The sequence below is a fragment of the Prionailurus viverrinus genome, chromosome D4 (genome assembly GCF_022837055.1).
Source record: "Prionailurus viverrinus isolate Anna chromosome D4, UM_Priviv_1.0, whole genome shotgun sequence".
NCBI lineage: Eukaryota > Metazoa > Chordata > Mammalia > Carnivora > Felidae > Prionailurus > Prionailurus viverrinus.
In genome coordinates this window covers 22,408,505-22,430,026 of record NC_062573.1, presented here as the reverse complement: position 1 = coordinate 22,430,026, position 21,522 = coordinate 22,408,505, and the positions used below count along the sequence as shown (strand labels likewise).

Sequence of the window (21,522 nt, the reverse complement as noted above, 5' to 3'; positions counted from 1 at the left end):
TTAGGAACTCAAAAGCTGGAAATAATAGAAGTATCTGAAAGAGAAGATAAAGACACTTGATTAAAGAGGCCAACTAATGGAAATCATGATGAAAGAATATAGGCAGATTTCACAAAGAACCAAACAGAACATGTAGTACTAAAAACAATATTGTCACTGAAATGAAAATGAATGGGTCTAACCAGATCCCATAGATGAATCAATATGGTCACCTCTTTTTCTGTTCCTTATTTTAAATTATGCTCAGCTATATTTCTTGTCATATAGGCTATATGTGGTGTATTCAAAATGTGCTGCTATGCAGTACAATTTTACAATATGAACTTCCCATCGTTATCAGTTCATGCCCTTGAACCCCAGTTTATCTCTCAACAAAATGAATCAACCTTTCCTTACATCTGCAGTCAAGGTAAAGTCCTTTTATTTTTTTCTTCTGTCCTAAATTGCAGGGAGAGAGGATTCATCAACGTCCCAAGAAGAGCTACTTTAGGACTCTAAAATTAGAAATGTGCATCCAGGGAAAGAGGGTCCTTCCCAGTGCTCTGGAAGAAAAGACCAAATCTTTTTCCTAGATCCCTCTTATGGCTTGATCAGTGCCCCTGTTGGTACTGCTGCCTTGTACATAAGGACTAAAACTCTACCAGCCTGCCCATCTTGAAGCTTTCAAAAGATTTTGATCCATGATAATGAAACAACAACAGTGCTCTATTTTTACTACATTTACTCTACAGCCTATCTTTACTTCCAGACTTTCCCTTTCCAAATTAGGGGAGTGTTAGTGGCTTTGTGCCTTGGTCTTCTTCACTTCCCTGTGATCTTAGGAGGCAGTTGTAAGTAAGCCATTAGTTATTTCGTCATCATTCCATACGAACAGAAATTCCTTACTGTTCCTGGCCTGCTGGAAAACTAAAACAGATACATATCTCTCCTTTTATAAGCAATTTTCATTTAAGTAAATACTTTCAGTGGGAGTAGGTATGTATAGTCTTATAAGTACTCATAAGTGCTCATCCAGAAGTGCATTTGCATATGTTTTCATCCATTTGACTTAAATATATGTGAATTATTAATCTATTAAATAAGTGCAAAGGCTAATTGTGTCCACTTTCACCCCAAAGAAATGTTTATTTCACAACTTGGTAAAACCCATTTTAGGGTTTGTTGGCAAATTAAAATTCTTTACTCACAAAGTGATGGAGACATAGTTGAAAATAAATGTATATTAAAATTGAATACACCATTTGTAACCAGGATGGAGCCAGACAGTAGAATGCTAAGCGAAGTAAGTCAGAGAGAGACATACCGTATGATTACACTCACGTGGAATTTAAGAAACAAACGAGCAAAGAGAGAGAAAGAGACAAACCAAGAAACAGACTCTCAACTAGAGAACAAACTGATGGTTACCAGAAGGGAAGTGGGTGGGGGGAATGGGTGAGATAGGTGATCGGGATTAAGGATTGCACTTGTAATGAGCACCGAATGATGTATAGATGTGGTGAATCACTATATTGAATACCTGAAACTAATATAACACTCTATATGTTAACTATACTGGAATTAAAAACTTAAAAAAAATTGAATAGAACCAACATATGTGAGCTGTAGAATGTAGGGAATGCAGAAACCAAGGCAGAGAGATAAATGCTTAACTAAAAAGACGTTAGGCCAGTAACCACTGACATTACAGAAGGGGGTGGGATATGACAATACATAGTTCTTAAGTAAACAAAACTACCCCCCCCAAAAAAAAACCACTTATTTTATCCTCTTAGGAAGAGAATGAATTTCAAAACATAGGCCCATTATTGGCGGTTCTTGATAGTTCTACTGGTGTCCAATGCTGCAAAGCCATTCCTGCGTGAAGAAATTTTAAACATATGGCTTAAAATAGCATACCAGCTACACCATCTTTTTATACCTCACATAGGGACAGCACGACAGTGCAATTTGCCGCTGTCCCTCCTTAGTAGTATCAGAATGCTCAACTGTGAGTAAACTGGTCAGTTTTGTTTGTTGATAACAGCACACACTGATAAATACAGAATCCTATTAATGGTACTGGATTCTGAACACGAAGAGGAATAGTATATAACCATTTAACAATACGCGATATGAAGCTACACTGCTTGGGAGCAAATCCCAGGTTCTCCACTTATTACTTGGAGTAAGTTGCTTGACCTGTGTTCGCTCACCTGTGAAATGAAAACAGTGTCACGGGTTTCACAGAGTTGCGACAGGATTTGAAAGCCCTTGGAACCCAGCCTGGCATAAATATTAACAATCCGGTTTCCAAAGAAATTCTGTGAAATGTTAGTTCTGCCACTGCTTTAACGGAAGCGCAGGGAAGGAAACACCTATTTGCCCACCACCTGCCAGCCCCACACAATTTCCTATGGGATCAGCACAGCTCTCGACAGCGAGTACTAACGTCCCGCCCCGACGCGAAATTTGAGATGAAAAAGCCCGCCAGAGACCGGAGCCGCGAGGGGCGGAGCCAGAACGCCACCACCACCCCTCCCCCCGCCAACAGTGCCCCGAAGTTCCGCGCCTTCCAGCACCGACAAAGCACAGCTTCTATTTTTGACAAATCTGAGCCAAATCGGATAAATTCTGAGTCTTCTGAAATACACTGGTAACACTACTTAGAAGCCTTCCCGCCTCCCTGCCTTCAGGACTCTGAGAAAGCTGCCGTCCGCACCAGCTAGTTTCTCCCCTCTCCCCCCCCCACCCCCCCGCAATACCCGCGAGACTCTGGACGGGGCGGGGCCACCGGGACAGCCCGAGGCCAGATGGGACCTGAAGTGGGGTGGGGTTGGCGAAACGCGAGGCCCTTGGCTGCAGTATGGGGCTGCCCGTGGGGTGCCGGACGCCGAGCTCAGCAAATGCCGCTTTCTCCTTTAGTCTTCAGGTCCCAGCTCTTGCATCCCCGGAGTTACCATTGTCGTGACGCTCTTTCCTAGCCCTCTGTCACTTTGATTGTTCGATGGGAGGGAAAATTAGAACCTCTAAGTTAGGCATCTCGTAGGCACCTGGCAATGAAATCGGCAGTGGAGGTGGGGTCCTTTGCTCGCGCCGAAATTCAAAGGCATAAATATTTCCGGCCTGGGTGTAGATCGCGGAGCGAGTGTCTAAGCCACTATGTTGCAATTCGCTTAGTAGCGCCCAAGGCCAGGCAAGGGTGAACCCAGTCTCTGTTCTTGTGACCAGGAGTAGCTTCTGGGGAGCCTCAAGCCCGGAGGGCCTGGCGTAGTGGTGAGGCAGGTGGGTGAGCGGGGCCGGTTGGGCCTAGTCAGGTATTCCTGGCTGGAGAGGAAGATAGGGTTTTGTGTGTGTGTGTGCGTGGAAGGAGGGATTAGCAAGACTGGACCTCAAACTAAAATTAGTCCTAAAGGGTTCCTGGAAGAATGTCTACTTTCTCTCCAGCCTTGGAGTGGTGCAAACAATTGTTGATAGAAAGGCCTGGTGGGGCGAGGGAACAGGCTGAGTGAAAACAGAATCTTGAGAATATATGGGATTCATCTATTTAAGTAAATGTTGACGGACTCCCCGCGCCCTCGAGTCAAGCACTATTAGGGCATACAGCGGTGGAACAGGCGAAGATTTTACAGAAACTTTCATTATGATAGTTTGGGTAGACAAATACAAAAATACTGTTTAGCGTCATCTTTTTAATTTCTTAAATGTTTATTTTTGAGAGAAACAGAGTGCGAGTTGGGGAGGGGCAGAGCGAGAGGGAGACAGAATCCCAAGCAGGCTCCAGGCTCTGAGCTGTCAGCACAGAGCCCCATAGGGGGCTGGAGCCCACGAACCTGAGATCAAGAGGCTTCACCGACTGAGCTACCCAGGCACCCCAGTTTAGCGTCATCTTTAAGTACAGTTGAAGGAAAAAAAAAGAGGGGATGGGGACAGGTGCGTTTTTATATAGAGAAGTCAGGACCTCAGTATGGTGACATTTAAGCAAAGTCGTGAGTGTAGTAGAGTGAGTCATGTCTGTATCAGGGAGAAGGACATTGGGGGCAGAGGGAGTGGGATATGAAATAATCGGTAGTTTCTGTTAAGAGTATGATAAAGATGGAAGGGAAGGCTGGAAAATTAAGTCGTTGACTTCCAGGTTGAATTAATGGTTTAATTAACTTCTAATTAAGTTGGAAAGAGTGTCCTTACTTCAGAGGAAGTAGCTCAGCAAGTGGCTCTTTTATTTCTATTAAGCCATTAAGTCGTTTTTATGTTTTAGTCTTTCTACATACGTCATGATTCCAGATTTCTGTTCCACTTATTGTATTTCTGTTTTGTACAGAACTGCTTTGTGGCCTGTTTGATTCCTAGCAGTTTACCTGTCCAAGTCAGTAGTGAAGATGCATGTTAAGTCCATCATTCTTGAGGGATTTAAGTCCTATGCTCAGAGGACTGAAGTCAATGGTTTTGACCCCCTCTTCAATGCTATCACCGGTTTAAATGGTAGTGGGAAATCCAACATATTGGACTCCATCTGCTTTTTGCTGGGCATCTCCAACCTGTCTCAGGTAAACTTTCTGATATATGTGAATTATAAGTTTGGGGAACCTCAAGAGAATCCTCATTGAACTTGGACACTATTGCCAGTTTTCTCTTCATTTGCATTTTTAAGTTTATGTTAATTATCTTTTTTTTTTTCATTTCTATTGGGTTTTTACTGAACTTAACCTACCATTCTTTGTTTAAAATTAGAATAAAGCTTGAGTTTTCTATAGTCCAGGACACTTTTTGTTTGTTTGTTTTTTGAATGAAGTATAGTTGTCATAATCTAGGGCACTTTTAAAAGCCTTGACTGCATTCACTATAGGAGGGGGGTCAGTAAAGTTTTTGTAAGAATCAAATAACTTGTCTTATAATGTCAAACAACTTACGAGTACTTTAGTACTTTACCAAATTCTGAAATAACCATACAGAATTATTCAATATGTTTTTATATGGAGTTTAAATACAGTGCATATACTTCACTGCAGTCCTTTAGAGGTAGATGTTATTACTCTACTTTTTTTTCTACTCTATTTATAGATGAGAAAATAGAAATTTAGTGTTGCCTAAGGTTCATCCCCTTAAGATGTTTGGAGCAGCCCTCAAACTCAGGCATTTGGGAGTCTTATTCCAGAAGCCGTATTCCTACCCGCTCACTCTGCGTTCTAATGCCTTTTCAGGATCTAATGGGATTGGATGAATAGTGAAATTCTTAGATGCTGTCTTCCTAAATCTTTCAAATGAACTTCAGCTACGAAACGAATAGAAAACAATCCAGTGCAGGGTTGGAACAGTTTTGTGGGGAAAGGCACTCATTTTATGTGGTTTCCCATTTTCCTTGCTTTCCTTGCCTGGCTGGCTACTTAGTGGATACTGCATGGGTGGTTTTGCAACAGTAAGAAACCCATTTTTAGTGCCATTTTATGCAATATGGGGGTTTTGTAATTGACAAACTTTTCTTTTGTTTTAGGTTCGGGCTTCTAATTTACAAGATTTAGTTTACAAAAATGGGCAGGCTGGTATTACCAAAGCCTCCGTGTCAATCACATTTGATAATTCTGACAAAAAGCAAAGTCCTTTAGGATTTGAGGTTCATGATGAAATTACAGTAACGAGGCAGGTGAGTGACTACTAAATATTTGGATATCTAAGAACTTTTGTCTGACACGTTTTTTGGCAATGAGACTGCTGGAGAGAGAAAGTTTATGAGCAAAATTGATCAAAAACTGACTAGGTTTCTTAAGAATATCTTCCTTATGTTAAAAATTTGATCGTGCAAATTACACCATTTACCAAGAGGATTGAAAGGGATCTAAAAAGCCATCAATCAGGATAAGCACTAATAACTATGCTTTAAATCTTGAACTATACTTGAATTTTCTCTGTACTGGAGTACCTCTAATAGTTAGGATCTTGCCATCTTCTGAGGTAACCTATTGTTACTGGATGAGTCTAATTAGAAAGTTATTCCTATAAAATGAGCTGAAGTACTGTCATCAAATTTTACACATTAAATCCGATTCTTTGAGAGCATCAAAAAGCAAATCTAATGTATTCCATGTTTTAATATTTAGGTGTCTAAATATTTAATATTTAAGCTAAATCTCTCTAGGTATTTCAATTGATAATTGTTTCTATTGCCTTAACTTGTCTGATCACACTGAATACAAATTTGCTCTAGGTTCTTTATGCCTTTTTTAAATTATTTTTAATGCATGGTCCATCAAATTGCATGTCCCAGAATTGGTCTCCTTAGGACAGGATTAAGCAGAATTGTCACTTCTTTCATTTTACATACTCTTCTATTTTCCCCAGTATGTCTTTGGAGAGTTCATAATATGAGTTCATATCCACTTCACTTAAACTCTGGATTTTTTAAATGTGTGTTATTAGCTGTGTTACTGCCATTTCTGTATGTAAGCAGGTTTTTGAAACCAAAGCAGGGACCATACATTGTCCTTTTTTCTTACTATAGTCCTACAGTGTTTTTACTTTGTCAGTTTTATGTTTAAAAATTCTGTTAAGTCCTTTTGACTCTGTATCTTAGCATTATGTAATTTATCGATTCCCTTTTCTATTTTAATAAAAACCTCTAGTTAAAAAAAAAGTAAGACACTGACTAGTTTGAGACAAAATCCTGTTCTTTGTCATTAAGCATCCATCAAATACTCACCTTTTAGGAATTTTTAGTAAGTCTCCTACTAATCTACCTAAAATTCCTGTCCTCATATAATCCATATGCCTATATTTTCACCAAATTTTTGTTAGAAAGACTTTGTTAAAATACTTATGTGTATACTAGGTTTATTGTTCCAAATATAGTAGTATGTGATCTATCAGCTTAATGCTTCTGTCAAGAAAAGAACTGAATTAACACTCATTCAGTATTTTATTAAGTGTTAGGTATGTGCTGGGCAATCTTGAAGGCCCTGGGAAATACAGATAGAAGAAGGACCTCAAAATAGGATGGGTGAGATGATTATACCCAATAAGTGACAATGTAAGTGCTATAGCAGAGTGTGAACACGCTGATGTCTGGTATAAGTTGTTCTTTGAAGCTCCATAATTACTCTTTTTCTTTCAAGTATTCACAAGTCATGTCTTTATTGACCCATTTTAGAATCTTGTCAAGGATCAAACTATCACACGGCTATCAAACTCCTTGTCTTTAGTTTTTAGTATCTGACTTCTGTTTTTTGGAAATTAAAAAGTGGAGGAAGGAGGGGTTAACCTCTGAGGGTGGGAAAATTCTAAAGAATGATTAGGTATAGAATATGTTTTATACATACTAGGAAACATAAAGTCAAAAGTGACCTTAGAGATTTAGTCCAACGCATGAGAGATTAGGAGGCTTGTGTGTGGAATGTCCTTGGATTAGAAACCAATTGACCTGACTCTGTATTCTTTTTGACCATGTCACACTTCCTCCATTATTTATTCAGGATTGGTTTTATTTATCATTAGTAGGACAGAACAAACAAGTGAAATATATTTGGAAATGTATCATCTTCAAGTTTTATATATTTATATATATCTTTTAAAATATTTCCCTTTTAGGTGGTTATTGGTGGTAGAAATAAATATTTAATCAATGGAGTAAATGCAAACAATACCAGAGTACAAGATCTCTTCTGTTCTGTTGGCCTTAATGTTAACAACCCTCACTTTCTCATCATGCAGGTATTTTGTTTGTGGCCTTTATATATGCTTTGACATTGTTTATTTTTTATGATACTATAATACGGGAATTGATTCTTTTTGGGTTTTTCGTTTTTTATATACCATTACACTGGTGTTTGGGTACCTGTTAAGAGGTTGATTTAGTTAATATGTACGGATGTGTTCTAACATACACATTTGAAGTTTGAAGAATGTCTAGAAATAATTTTCCTTGACTTACAAGAATACACTATAAAATTTTTTAAAAAGATATTGTCATAATATATTCCTTTTAAAGGAATTCCTTTGAGTGTTGGACTCAAGCATTTTGTTATTTCAAATATATATTAAATTTTAAGAAATGTTTTTACTTAGGGGCACCTGGGTGGCTCAGTCGGTTAAGTGTTGGACTTCGCTCAAGTCCTGATCTCACGGGTTCATGAGTTCATGCCCCACATCGGGCTCTGTGCTGACAGCTCAGAGCCTGGAGCCTGCTTCAGATTCTGTGTCTCCTTCTCTTTTTGCCCCTCCCCTGCTCGTGCTCTGTCTCTGTCTCTGTCTCAAAATTAAACACTGAAAAAAAAAAAAAAAAATTTTCTTACATGGAGACTTATTCAAGTGAAAATTAAGTGCTAATATTATCTTGTCCTTACTTGCCTCATCCAGCTGTCTTCTTAGAAAGTTATAGCAAGGTCAATGGCAGGATCCTGATGGGACCAAAATAACGTTATTTTCAGTATATCACAGCCTCAAGTCTGAAAATTTACTTTAAATGAATCGAAATCATAAGTAATATGATGGTCTGAGAATTGGGTAGTGGAATTTTGTTTTGGTTTTTTTTGGTACTGATAATCTGGCATTGAAATAAAACATGTAACTATTCTATTTGAGGCCCAGAATTTCTGTTTCTGAAATTATCTTGGAGTGCAGCAAGTAAAGAAAAAAATCAAAAGATGTCCAACAATTATGCTAAATTGTATATACTTATGTATTTATATACTTATTGGAGACTTCTGTATCATTAATATTGTTTCAGAAATATGATCTGAGTTGACTTTGTGTTATTTAAAAACTGTATTACTGGTAAGTGAGGGTGTGAATAGCAGAATTCTAGAAGAAACATCTTTTCATGTAGGTAAGAGAAAGAATTCCCAAAAGGTTGGTATATTAGGATATAACAACTTCAGTGCAGGTAAATGTGTATGCCTTTAGTTGACTCTAATTTGTTATCATTACAGTAACTGCCATTTTATTTTTCAGGGCCGAATTACAAAAGTATTGAACATGAAACCTCCAGAGGTAAAGATATTATTTGTAGACAATAAAAGTAATAATTGTAGATACTGTTTTAATCTTCTAAGTCAATTTTTAAACATAATTTCTTCCATTCTTAAAATTCTTAGGAACATTATTAAGAATAATTAGTAAAGAAAGTTTTTTGTTTTTTTTTATTATTTGGCACTCTGGCCCCCTACCTTTTTAAAGCTATATGACATTACCTTTCTGAGCTTTAGTTTCCTCATCCGTAAATTAGAGTCAAGAGTCCTTACCTCAGGTATTTTCTGAGGATTAAATGAGAATGTATAAGAAAAGGCATGGGCAGAACATTGTCGAGCAGATTTTTTTTAACATTTTTTTTTTTAATGAAGGTATAAGTGACCTATTAGTTTCAGGTGTGCAATATAGTGATTAATATATGTAGACATTGCAAAATGATCCTTATAAGTCTAGTTAACATCCATTACCACATAGTTTCAATTTTCTTTTTCTTATAACTTTTAAGGTTTACCTTCTTAGCTCTTAGCAACTTTCAAATATAGTATTATTAACTGTATTTTTACAGTTTTATTAACTGTAGTCACCATCCTATACATTATATCCCCAGAATGTTTGTAACTGGAAGGTTGTACCTTTGATCACCTGTACCCATTTTGTCCACCCTTTAACCCTTATTTCTGGCAACCCCTAATATGTTCTCCAGGATCTCATTTTTTTTCTTTTTAGATTCTACATACAAATAAGATTATACAGTATTTCTCTATCTCTGCCTGACTTATTTCACTTAGCATAAAACCCTCCAGTTCCATCCACGTTGTCACAAATGGCAAGATTGCATTTGTTTTAGGGGCGCCTGGGTGGCTCAGTTGGTTAAGCGTCCGACTTCGGCTCAGGTCATGATCTCACGGTCTGTGAGTTCGAGCCCCACGTCGGGCTCTGTGCTGACAGCTTAGAGCCTGGAGCCTGTTTCCGATTCTGTGTCTCCCTCTCTCTCTGCCCCTCCCCCACTCGCGCTCTGTCTCTCTCTGTCTCAAAAATAAATAAACATTAAAAAATTTAAGATTGCATTTGTTTTAAATAGCTGAATAATAGTCCATTGTGTATATATACCACATTTTCTTTATCTGTTCATCACCAACACTTAGGTTGTTTCCGTGTCTTGGTATTATAATGCTGCAGTGAACATGGGGATGCAGGTATCTTTTCAAGTTAGTGTCTTTGTTTTCTTTGGCTAAATACCCAGAAATATAATTGCTATATCATATGGTAGTTCTATTTTTAATCTTTTAAGGAATCTTCATAGTTTTCCATAATGGCTGCACCAATTTACATTCTTACCAACAGTATAGAAAAGGTTTCCCTTTTCTCCACATTATCACCTGCACTTGTTATTTCTTGTCTTTGTGATAATAGCTATTCTAACAGAGGTAGTTATCTCATGGTTTTAATTTGCATTTCCCTGATGTAATGATGTTGAATACCTTTCATATACCTTTCATCTCTCTATCTTTTGTGAAAAAAATGTTCACATCCTCTGCCCAGGTTTTAATTAGATTGTTTTTTTCCTATTGTGTTGTATATGCAAGTTCTTTATGTATTTTGATATTAACCCCTTGGCAGATTCATGATTTACAACTACTTTTTCCTCTTCCCTAGGTTGCCTTTTCATTTGTTTATGGTTTCCTTTGCTATGCAGGTTTTCAGTCAGAAGGTAGTTCAGTCAGATAGAGTCCCACTTGTTAATTTTTGCTTTCATTGCCTTTGCTTTTGGTGTCAAATCCAAAAAATTTTTCACTATGACCAGTGTCAAGGAGCTTAACTTCTGTGTTTTCTTCTAAGAGTTGTATTGCCCAGTATTAAAAGAAATTTTGACTGTATCAAGCAGCCTTTCTCAACCAGTGTTCCATATCAGACTTAAACCCTACAGAAAAAGATTTGAGTGAAATTAATTCATTGCATTCAGTGGATTGCTTAGGGTATTAAGACTTAAAGTTTTTTTTCTTGGAGCCCCCTTGAAAAGAGTTGGTATAAAGGAATGAATGTTTTCAACAAGAACAAAGGCTCTTTAGTTACTATTTTTTATTGAGAACTAAGGGGAAAACTGATAATTGGTAATAGCAGTCTGATTTGAACGTAGGTCATGCATATTTTCTTTAGATAACGTCTTAAGGGAAACTTCTAATTTGAAACCTGCCAAATACATAGAAATGAGAATAGTTTTGAGAGAAATCCTTTTGAGATAAGGATTGATGGTGTGTAGAAGCTTCTGAAAAAGGAGTGCTGGTAAAATTGTTTTACTTAGGAAATTATAATTGATAAGTACTTGCCTTTTTTAGAGTGCTTTTTACATGAATTATTTTGTGTAATTCTCAACAGTGTTGTGAGATATTATCCATACGCTATGGATGAAGAAACCGCAGCACAGAGAAGATTAAGTTATTTGCCCAAGTTCTTAAAGCACATGCCACAGTTGGGATGCACATGTTATGTCATGCTTCATCCTGTTGGCACAAAATGGCTGAAGTCTCTTGGAACAATTTTAAGTAGAAGCTTCTAAAATGAAAACTCAATGTTGGTAGCCTTTATCTTTTTTAAACTTATGTTTGAAGGAAAAGAGGAGGAATTATTGGCTTCAATTTTATTTTTTTATTTAAAAATTTTTATTTTTAAGTAATCTAAATACCCAACATGGGGCTCAAACTCAACAACCCCAAAATCAAGAGTTGCACGCTCTACTTGCTGAACCAGCCGGATGCCCCTGGCTTCAATTTTAAAAGAGATTTACTCTTCCTCAGTGTTGCATAAAGTTCAATTTTAGAATTGGAGTAAAGGCCAGAAATGTTTCTTGAATGTTAGGGCTGTGGGCAATACGTGCATTTTTATGTACTTAATGTCTCTGGTCCATTTGGGCCTTTATTTTGGTAAGCATGCTTAGTGAGGTTAAGACCTTAAATGATATACTTAATGTAAACTCCAATGAGATTTATCTTGTATTCTTGAAACATTAATATAATTGTCTTTCCAGATTTTATCCATGATAGAAGAAGCAGCTGGAACCAGGATGTATGAATACAAAAAAATAGCTGCCCAGAAAACTATAGAAAAAAAAGAGGCTAAGCTGAAAGAAATTAAGACGGTAATTAAATTTATATAAAATGTTTGTAAAGAGAGTAATTTTGCATTTAGAGTTTCCCTGCTATAAAGAGGAAATTTCCCCTCCCCCAGTTTTCCTTAAACTTCCATGCTACTTTTCCTTTCAGATTTTTTAATGGTACTTTACATACTGAAAATTTTGATTTTCCTTTATTTTCCAGATACTTGAAGAAGAGATTACTCCAACCATTCAAAAATTAAAAGAGGTATACACTGTGTATGTGAGGACAGCCATCTAGAATGTCTCTCAAAATTGGTGACAATTTTTCATTGTATTCAGGATCATACACATAGAGATGAAATGTACACCACTTCTCAGGAATTTTTCTATGGGATAAGATAAGGAGTTAGAGTTGGTACTTGTTAATCAGACTTCTGCTTATAGAGGACATGTACTTCATTCATACCTATTAATCATAGTGATTTTGGAGATTGCTCTTCATAATCTCAGAAAATGATCTCCCAGATGGAGAGGTAGAATTGAGCAGAACAACATTTCTTGAGGACATTACACTCCTAGTAATCCTGTTGGTAGAGTGAATAATTTCTAGGATAATAGGGGCTACCACTGCAATTATTGCTGTCAAGACCATTGATAAGTGAAAGGTACTAAAACAAATGTCCAGGTCTTTTCTATCATCTTTGTAGCTTGTGACATAATATTTCAGTGAAAAAATGCATTTATAGCACATTGGTTTTAAACTTTCACATTTAGGATTTCATTAAATGCTCATTAAAATTTGATACTTCTCAGAGTTGTATTCTGAATCCATAAAGTAATGTGGATGTTATTGGCAAATCTGAACAGGTGTGGTTAGGGATTTTAATTACTCTGTCCACCCTAGGGGGTCCTTATCAGAATCAAGTTTAATAATGTGTGAGCAAATGTTTGTAAATAGTTACATGATTGAATGTTGGGTAGGCATCTTGGTAAATACTATTTCAAAATACATGTAATAATGTATCATTGGTGGTTGTGTAGTTTGTAGACTACTTACTACCCGCCCCCCCCCCCCCCCCCCCCCCCCCCCCCGTCTGTGAACCTTGTGTCCACATTTCTTTGTTAATCCCAACTGCCTGATTATATATTAAAAGAAACAACCACACAGGATTCACTGGAGATGGTATAATGGTATCTGAAAAGCTAGAGATCTAATGTTAAAATTTCTATAATCCGTGATCACTAATCTAAGACAAAGTCTATTATGTGATGGGAAATTTTATACATGTTGCTGTAGTTTGAGTCTTTCTAAGTTTGTTGAAAATTTTGAAGTTTGAGTTATACTTTATTGGTGATTTCTCTTCCAGGAAAGATCTTCCTACTTGGAGTACCAAAAAGTAATGAGGGAAATAGAACATTTGAGTCGTTTATATATTGCTTATCAGTTTTTGCTGGCTGAAGATACAAAAGAACGCTCAGCTGAGGAGTTAAAAGAAATGCAAGATAAAGTTGTAAAGCTTCAAGAAAAATTGTCTGAGAATGATAAAAAAATAAAAGCACTTAGCCATGAAATAGAAGAGTTGGAAAGAAGAAAAGATAAGGTCAGACATAATATGTAAGAACAGATAATATACTGTGGAAAAAAAATTGTAATAAGTGAGGTCCACTGGCATTGTCTTCTGTATTGATCATCTTAACATGTGATAATAACATAGCTTATAAAAAGTAAATCTTACAGAAGTTATACAAGAACATGATGACATGAACAAATTACAAGTATGCTGATTGGATTGGCTGCATTTGATTATAGGAAATTGGAGGTATACTCCGATCTTTAGAAGATGCTCTTGCAGAAGCTCAGCGAGTTAATACTAAATCTCAAAGTGCCTTTGATCTCAAGAAGAAAAATCTGGCAAGTGAAGAGAACAAACGCAAAGAGCTGGAAAAAAATATGGTTGAGGTAAGTAAATAAGCTTGATTTAATTTCTCTCGGTTACACTTATCCATTTTATTAATATTTATTGAGTGTATGCTACGGACAGTATAGTTGTTTGGGCTGAGGATATAGCAGTGGACAAAATGACAAATATGGACAAAATGCCTTTTGGGTATTCATTCCAATGAGGAGAATGATGATAAAATAAATGAAATCTACAGTGTGTTATATAGTGATAACAGATTTGGAGAAAAAGCAGGGTAGAGTTTTAGGAATATAAGGGAGGTGGGTAAGGTGTGGGTTTTTTAATTGGGTAACCACTGACGGTCTCATTGAGAAGGTGCTATTTCATTAATAAGACCTGAAGGAAGTCAGAGAACCATGTAAATAAATTGGTTGTGGGAGAAGATGTACGAGGCAGAAGAGCAATTGCCCCAGGTGCCAAAGATATTGGAAATATAAGGAGATTGATCAGTGTGGCTCTTCAGCACTAAGTAGTAGGAATGCAGAAAGGTAAAAGGTGTAGGATCACATGTGATTTTATAAGACACGTGAAGGACTTTGACCTTTATTCTGAGTGACATGGGAAGCCACTGGAGTTGGCTGAGCAGAGGAACAACATTTTTTATATTTTAATAGTACTTTTCTTGATGTTTAGAGAATAACCTAAAGGGAAGAAGCAGGGAGGAAATCCAGGTAGTAGGTACCAGTCTAGAGGATAGTCCTTGGATAAATGCAGTATAAGTGGGTGTATTGAGAGAAGTTTTGGGATTTTATGAGTATTGTAAAGGTAGGTCCAACGAGTTAGACCTGGCAGATTGGTTGTTGAGTTGGTTGTTAAAAGGACTGAAGGATACTACAGATTTCTGTCCTTGACAATTGGAAATATCGTTAGCTTAGTAGAGAATAGGAGGAAGTACAGTGTGAACATAATAGGCTTGAGGTGCCTGTTAGACGTCTAAGTAGATCTGTTGATTAGGTAGTTGAATATAGGAATATTGAAGCCAGTCTAGAAATAGAAATCAGAATAACAGATGTTGGCATGCCCCTGGGCTAGTGCAGACTTCTTTTATATACACTCCTTTCTTAGCTAATCCCATCCAGGCCTGTAGCCCTATAATATTTATATGTTGATACCTTTCAGATCTATAATTAGCCTTGACTCCTTCCCTGAATTCTAGATTTTTTTGTCCAGCTATTTAATTGACATTGTTACATAGATGACTAACAAAATGTCTAAAACTTATTTGTCCAGTTATTTAATTGATATTTTTACACAGATGACTAACAAAAAGTCTAAAACTTTACATATCCAAAATAAAACTCTACCTACCCAAACCTCCTTGAGTTATTGAATTTTTCCCTATGTCAGAAAATGGCGCCACTATTAACTTAATTGTTCAGTCCAGAAATCCTAGAGTCTTCTTGCATTCCCCCCTTTTTCTCAAACTCTGTATCTAATCCATCAGCAAATTCTCTTGACTTTAAAAGTACTTCCTGAATATAGCCACTTTTCATGTCTATTGCTGCTTTACTGCAGGCCATCATGTCTTAGGAGGGATGCTGTAATGATGTCCCTGTTAGTTGCCTTGCTTTTTACTCTTGCCATTCTACAATCTGTTCTTTACAAAAGCTAAAATATAAACTGGGTCACATCACTCTTGTTCTTAAAATTCACTAATGGTTTCAAAGTCACATGTATAATTAAATTTAGTCTTCACCATGGCCTATGAGACCCTAGCTCCTTTCCACTTGCTCACGGTGGTCCAACACCAAATAGTTCCTCAAACACCCAAGCATATTTCGCAGAGCTTGCCTAGTGTGGGTCCCCGTAGTATTAGCGTGATCGATCACTCCTTTTATTTCATTTAGGTTTCTGCTCAAAATGTCATCACAAAAAGGCCTTCCTTCATTGTTCTTAAAATAGTTCTCATCAGTTTCTATCCCTTTACATTGCTTTATTTTTTTACTATGCTACTCTAGAATATAGGGTCCCTGAGGAATCTGTGTCTTTAATGTCTAGAACAATGACTGATACATGGTAAACCTCTAATAAATATTTAATGAATCATGAATTAAACTTGTGAGCCAAAATTTCTGGTCACTCTCATGTAAATAATATAGCTGGATTTTTTTTTTCCAGTGTTGTTATCTTAGTGTTCATGGTGTTCGTGTATATAACTTAAGAGGGGTTAATTATTAATAATGCTGTTTCCACTAGTATTTAATATTTAAATTTTATGGTCTTTAATAGTTTATAAATATGTTTTCATGTACATGCTCTTCATCCTACAATCTCTGTTTTGAAGCTTGGAGTAGGATAGTTATTAGTTCAATTTTAGAGCTTTAGAAAGTGATTTTTAGTTGCTTCAAATCGTTTGTTTATGCTGTTTTAGCTAATTTCTAGATTAGACCGTAACACACAGAATGAAAGTATTTCCAGTAGTATTTGGAATACTAAGGACACATTTATCCTAAAAACAGGGTGAATTTTAAAATGAGGATTAAGTATTTAATATTGGGATGGTTAAATTATTTTCCTTTTAACCATGCCCACTTCAAATTGCTATGAAATTTGATGGCATAAGGGTATGGGTAGATAAGAAAAAATGGATGTATTTCCTAAAATATAATACTCTTCAATATTAAAATCTTCCTGAAGGATTCTAAAACTTTAGCAGCAAAGGAAAAAGAGGTTAAGAAGATAACAGATGGGCTGAATGCCCTTCAGGAAGCAAGTAATAAAGATGCTGAAGCTTTGGCTGCGGCACAGCAGCACTTCAACGCTGTTTCCGCTGGACTGTCTAGTAATGAAGATGGAGCAGAAGCAACTCTTGCTGGTCAAATGATGGCCTGTAAAAACGACATAAGTAAAGCTCAGACAGAAGCCAAACAGGTAAATACAGACATTCAGCACTGTGTGATTGCATTTTTTTAGAAGCTCCACATTATGGTGATCTGATTATTTTCAACGTTTTATAACCACTGCCAATGTCAAGGAATTTGTTACTCTGCTACTCAGTAGCGCTCAATACAGTGAAATTCAAATATGCTAACTGCTAAATATTGATGATAGTTTAAGATGCTATAAAATATTAAATACCCTTATAGGTTAGTTGAAATTATAAATGCAATAAATGCTTTATTCTATTTTGTAGTATTGTATGGAATATTTGAGGTTAATTTTTTTTTTTTTTGTGCTCTTTTTACTTTTTTATTGACAACATAAAGTCAAAGTCTTAAGCTTTAACAGGAAAACAAACATCCTTTCCATTTCTGTGGTCACCACACTTAGTTCTTACCTTTCATCCTTGGAACTATCTCTCCCTCCCACTTACCCCCTTCTCGTCTTTGGTTTCCCTATACGGATTTCATAACCTTTGAAGCTTGTCAGTAAAGACTTTCAAATTTGTTTAGATAGTTGTGCATCTTTTAAAGTCCTATGAATGCAACAGTTTTGATTGCAGAAAAAATATATATATATACACAGTCTTTATTTTTTTAACAGAGGGCTCATCTTTACAAATATACATGTTCCTGTGTGTGTTTGTATTAATCATATTCAGCATTTTCTGTTAAATGTTTGCAACTTTTCCACTCAACGCTGAAGGTCACAAAAAATTGTAAGAAATCAATAACAGAAAAACTTTTAAATCCTCTCAGTTTTTCTGTTAACTTATTATATGTTGGGAAAAAGCCACCATTACTCAGTTTTAGGGGGAGGAGATATCCAGCCAGATCTCAAAGTACTAGTTCATGCTTTTAAGGAACGGTACTCATTTATATAAACTAGCATTCGCATATCAGACTCCAAGCATTGAAATTTCTCTTGTCAGCTTAAGTTCACTTTCCTGTATAATTTTCTTACTGCTCAATACAGTCTCTCCACTGTTAATTGAACAACACTCACAAATAGTATACAAGTACAAATATGCATATCTAAGTGGAAAGGAAGGGAACTAGTTAGTGTTCTGATTAGTAGCTTTCTGATGTGTTTTTAATTTAATCAGCTAATGACAATTACTCTTTCATATAATTTTTGGACTCATTAATGTCATCCTTTGTAAGTGTTAAAAATATGGAGTAAATAACTTAATGATTTATGTTAAGCATATGTTTTATACTCTGAGTAGTTTTATGAGCAGAAAGTATTGGGAAATGATTGATTTCTTTAAGATATTAATGCAAGTGACCAAACAGTTACATTTTCCAAGCTGACGTTTCTTAAACTAATCTGCCTCTGTGACCATTTAATCACTAGCACTATCTGCCTCACATAGTCTATTAAATTTTCAATAACAGGCTCAGATGAAGTTGAAACATGCCCAACAAGAATTAAAGACTAAACAAGCTGAAGTTAAGAAGATGGATAGTGGCTATAGGAAGGATCAAGAAGCTTTAGAAGCTGTGAAGAAACTTAAAGAAAAACTTGAAGCTGAAATGAAAAAGCTAAATTATGAAGGTTTGCATTGAAACACATGATATTAAATCATTAGGAGGTAGTGATTGTTGATAAAAACTAAATAAAGGAAATAGCAAGTAGGAGTTTGTTTTTTTTACGGTATTAATGGGTGTTAGTATAAGACATACTCGTAAATACAACTGATCCCTGAACAACACGTTTGAACTTGCATGGGCCCACTTACTTGAGGCTTTTTTTTTTTTTTTTTGATAAATACAGTTGAGTACTGTAAGTGTATTTTCCTTATGATTTTCTTAACCTTTTCTTTCTCTAGCTTACTTAATTGTAAGAATACAATATACAATACATATACGATGTGTGTGTAATGTTTATGCTACCAGTAAGGCTTCTTGTCAGCATTTGGCTATTAGTAGTTAAGTTGGGGGATCAGAAGTTAAACACAGATTTAGGGGCATCTGGTTGACTCAACTGGTAGAGCATGCAACTCTTGGTTTCAGAGTTGTGAGTACAAGCTCCACAGTGAGTGTAGAGCCTACTTAAAAAAAAAAGTGAAACATGAATTTGGAACTGTGTAGGGAGGAGGTGTCTGTCAGTGCCCCTGATGTCCTGCAGAACAACCCGGTTGTTCAAGGGTCAACTAAGTATAAAACAGGTCTTTGATTTTTTTTTTTTTTTTTTTTTTTTTTGCAGTGCTATATTAGTGTCAGGTATAAAACCTAGTGATTCAACAGTTCTGTTCATTACTCAGTGCTCATCATAAGTGTACTCTTAATCCCTATCACTTATTTCATTTCACCCATCCTCCCACCCACCTCCTCATCAGTTTGTTAACTATAGTTAAGAGTCTGTTTTTTGGTTTGTCTCTTTTTTTATTGTTTCTTGAATTCTACATGTGAGTAAAATCATATCGTAATTGTCTTTTTCTGACTGATTTATTTAACTTAGGATTGTAATCTCTAGATCCATCCACATTGCAAATGATACGATTTCATTCTTTGTGGCTGAGTAATATTCCATTGTATATGTATAGCACATCTTTATCCATTCATCTATTGATAGACATGTGGGCTGCTTCCATAATTTGGCTATTGCAAATAATGCTGCAATAAACACAGGATGTTTATATTTTTTCAAATTGATGTTTTAGTTTTCTTTGGGTAAAAACCCAGTAGTGGAATTACTGGATTATATGGTAATTCTATTTGTAATTTTTTGAGGAACCTCCATACTCCTTTCCACAGTGACAGCACCACTCTGTATGCCCATAAACAGTGCATGAAGGTTCCTCTTTCTACATATCCTTGTCAGCACTTGTTTCTTCTGGTTTTGATTTTAGCTATTTTCACAGGTATGAGGTGATAACTCATTGTGGTTTTGATTTGCATTTCCCTGGTGATTAGTGATGTTGAGCATCTTTTCATGTGTTTATTGAACATCTGTATGTCCTCATTAGAGATATCTCTTTTCATGTCTTCTGCCCATTTTTAATTGGATTATTTGTTTTTTTGGTGTTGAGTTGTATAAGTTCTTTGTATATTTTGGATACTAACCCTGTACCGGATATGTCATTTGCAGATATCTTCTCCCATTCCATAGGTTGTCTTTCAGTTTTATTTGTTTCCTGTGCTGTGCAGAAGCTTTTTATTTTGATGTACTCCCAAGTTTATTTTTACTTGTTTCCCATGCCTCGGGAGACTAGAAAAATGTTGCCATTGCCTGTGTTGGAGAAATTACTGCCTGTGCTCTCTTCCAGAACTTCTATGGTTTCAGGTCTCACATTTAGGTCCTTAATCTATTTTGAGTTTATTTTTGTATAGGGTCTAAGAAAGTGTCCAGTTTCGTTCTTTTCGTATAGCTGTCCGGTTTTCCCTACACCATTTTTTGAAGAGACTGTCTTATATTGCATATGCTTTCCTCTTTTGTTGAAGATTAGTTGACCATATAACCATGGGTCTCTGGGCTCTGTCTTCTGTTGATCTGTGTGTCTATTTTTGTGCCTGTACATACTGTTTGGATTACTGTGCCTTTGAAGTGTGTCTTGAAATTTGGGATTATGATATGCCCTGTTTTGTTCTTTTTCAAGATTGCTTTCACTATTCAGGGTCTTTTGTGGTTCCATGCAAATTTTAGGATTGTTTGTTGTAGTTCTGTTGGTATTCTAATAGATATTGCATTAAAACTGTAGATTGGTTTTGGGTAGTATGGAGATTTTAATGTTATTTTTATTCTTGTCTATGAGCATGGAATATCTTTCCATTCATCTTCAGTTTTCTTTAATCAGTGTTTTATAGTTTTAAGAGTACAGGTGTTTCACCACCTTGGTTAAATTTATGCCTAGGTATTTTATTACTTTCGGTGCACCTGTAAATGGGATTGTTTTCTTAATTTCTCTGTTACTTTGTTACTAGTATATGGAAATGCAACGGATTTCTGCGTATTGATTTTTGTATTCTGCAACCTTAGTGAATTCTTTGATCAGTTCTAGAAGATTTTTGAGGGAGTGTTTAATGTTTTCTATATATGGTATCATGTCATCTGCAAATAGTGAAACTTTTACTTCTTTCTTACCAATTTGGATGCCTTTATTTCTTTTTGTTGCCTGATTGCTGTGACTAGGACTTCCAGTACTATGTTGCATAAAAGTGATGAGAGTGGGCATCCTTGTCTAGTTCCTGATCTTAGAGGAGAAGCTGTTTTTCCCCATTTAATATGATAGCTATGGGTTGTTCATATAAGGTCTTTTTATGTTGAGGTATATACCCTATAAACCTACTTTGATGAGGGCTTTTATCATGAATGGATGTTGTACTTTGTGAAATGCTTTTTCTGCATCTACTGAAATGATTATATGGTTTTTATCCTTTATCATGTTGATGTAATGTGCTAAGTTCACTGATTTGTGAATATTTAATGTTCTTTGCAACTCAGGAATAAATCCCACTTGATGTGAGTGATTTTTTTTAACATATTGTTGGGTTCAGTTTGCTAAAATTTTGTTGAGAATATTTGCATCTGTATTCATTAGAGATACTGGCCTGTAGTCTTTTTGTTTTGGTTTTGTTTTTTTTTAGTGTCTTTATCTCGTTTTGTAACAAAGCAATGCCAGCCTCTTAGGAGGAGATTTGCAAGTTT

The 21,522-nt window shown here is 36.1% G+C and overlaps 1 protein-coding gene across 3 annotated transcripts in view; it reads left to right on the top strand.

Annotated features, from left to right (window-relative positions):
* Positions 1 to 3,081: 3,081 nt before the first annotated feature.
* The window catches only part of SMC2 (structural maintenance of chromosomes 2), a 66,546-nt gene continuing 48,105 nt past the window's right edge, over positions 3,082 to 21,522 (top strand). For 2 of the 3 annotated variants that reach the window (XM_047830513.1, XM_047830515.1), the window contains exons 1-11: positions 3,082 to 3,264; positions 4,301 to 4,526; positions 5,471 to 5,620; positions 7,558 to 7,680; positions 8,920 to 8,958; positions 11,963 to 12,073; positions 12,252 to 12,296; positions 13,399 to 13,632; positions 13,842 to 13,991; positions 16,630 to 16,863; positions 18,270 to 18,429. In XM_047830513.1, the coding sequence (XP_047686469.1) occupies positions 4,359 to 4,526; positions 5,471 to 5,620; positions 7,558 to 7,680; positions 8,920 to 8,958; positions 11,963 to 12,073; positions 12,252 to 12,296; positions 13,399 to 13,632; positions 13,842 to 13,991; positions 16,630 to 16,863; positions 18,270 to 18,429 (1,414 nt within the window). In that variant the 5' untranslated portion in view covers positions 3,082 to 3,264; positions 4,301 to 4,358. The remainder of the gene's footprint in view (positions 3,265 to 4,300; positions 4,527 to 5,470; positions 5,621 to 7,557; positions 7,681 to 8,919; positions 8,959 to 11,962; positions 12,074 to 12,251; positions 12,297 to 13,398; positions 13,633 to 13,841; positions 13,992 to 16,629; positions 16,864 to 18,269; positions 18,430 to 21,522) is intronic. The other variant, XM_047830514.1, reaches the window with a different exon arrangement.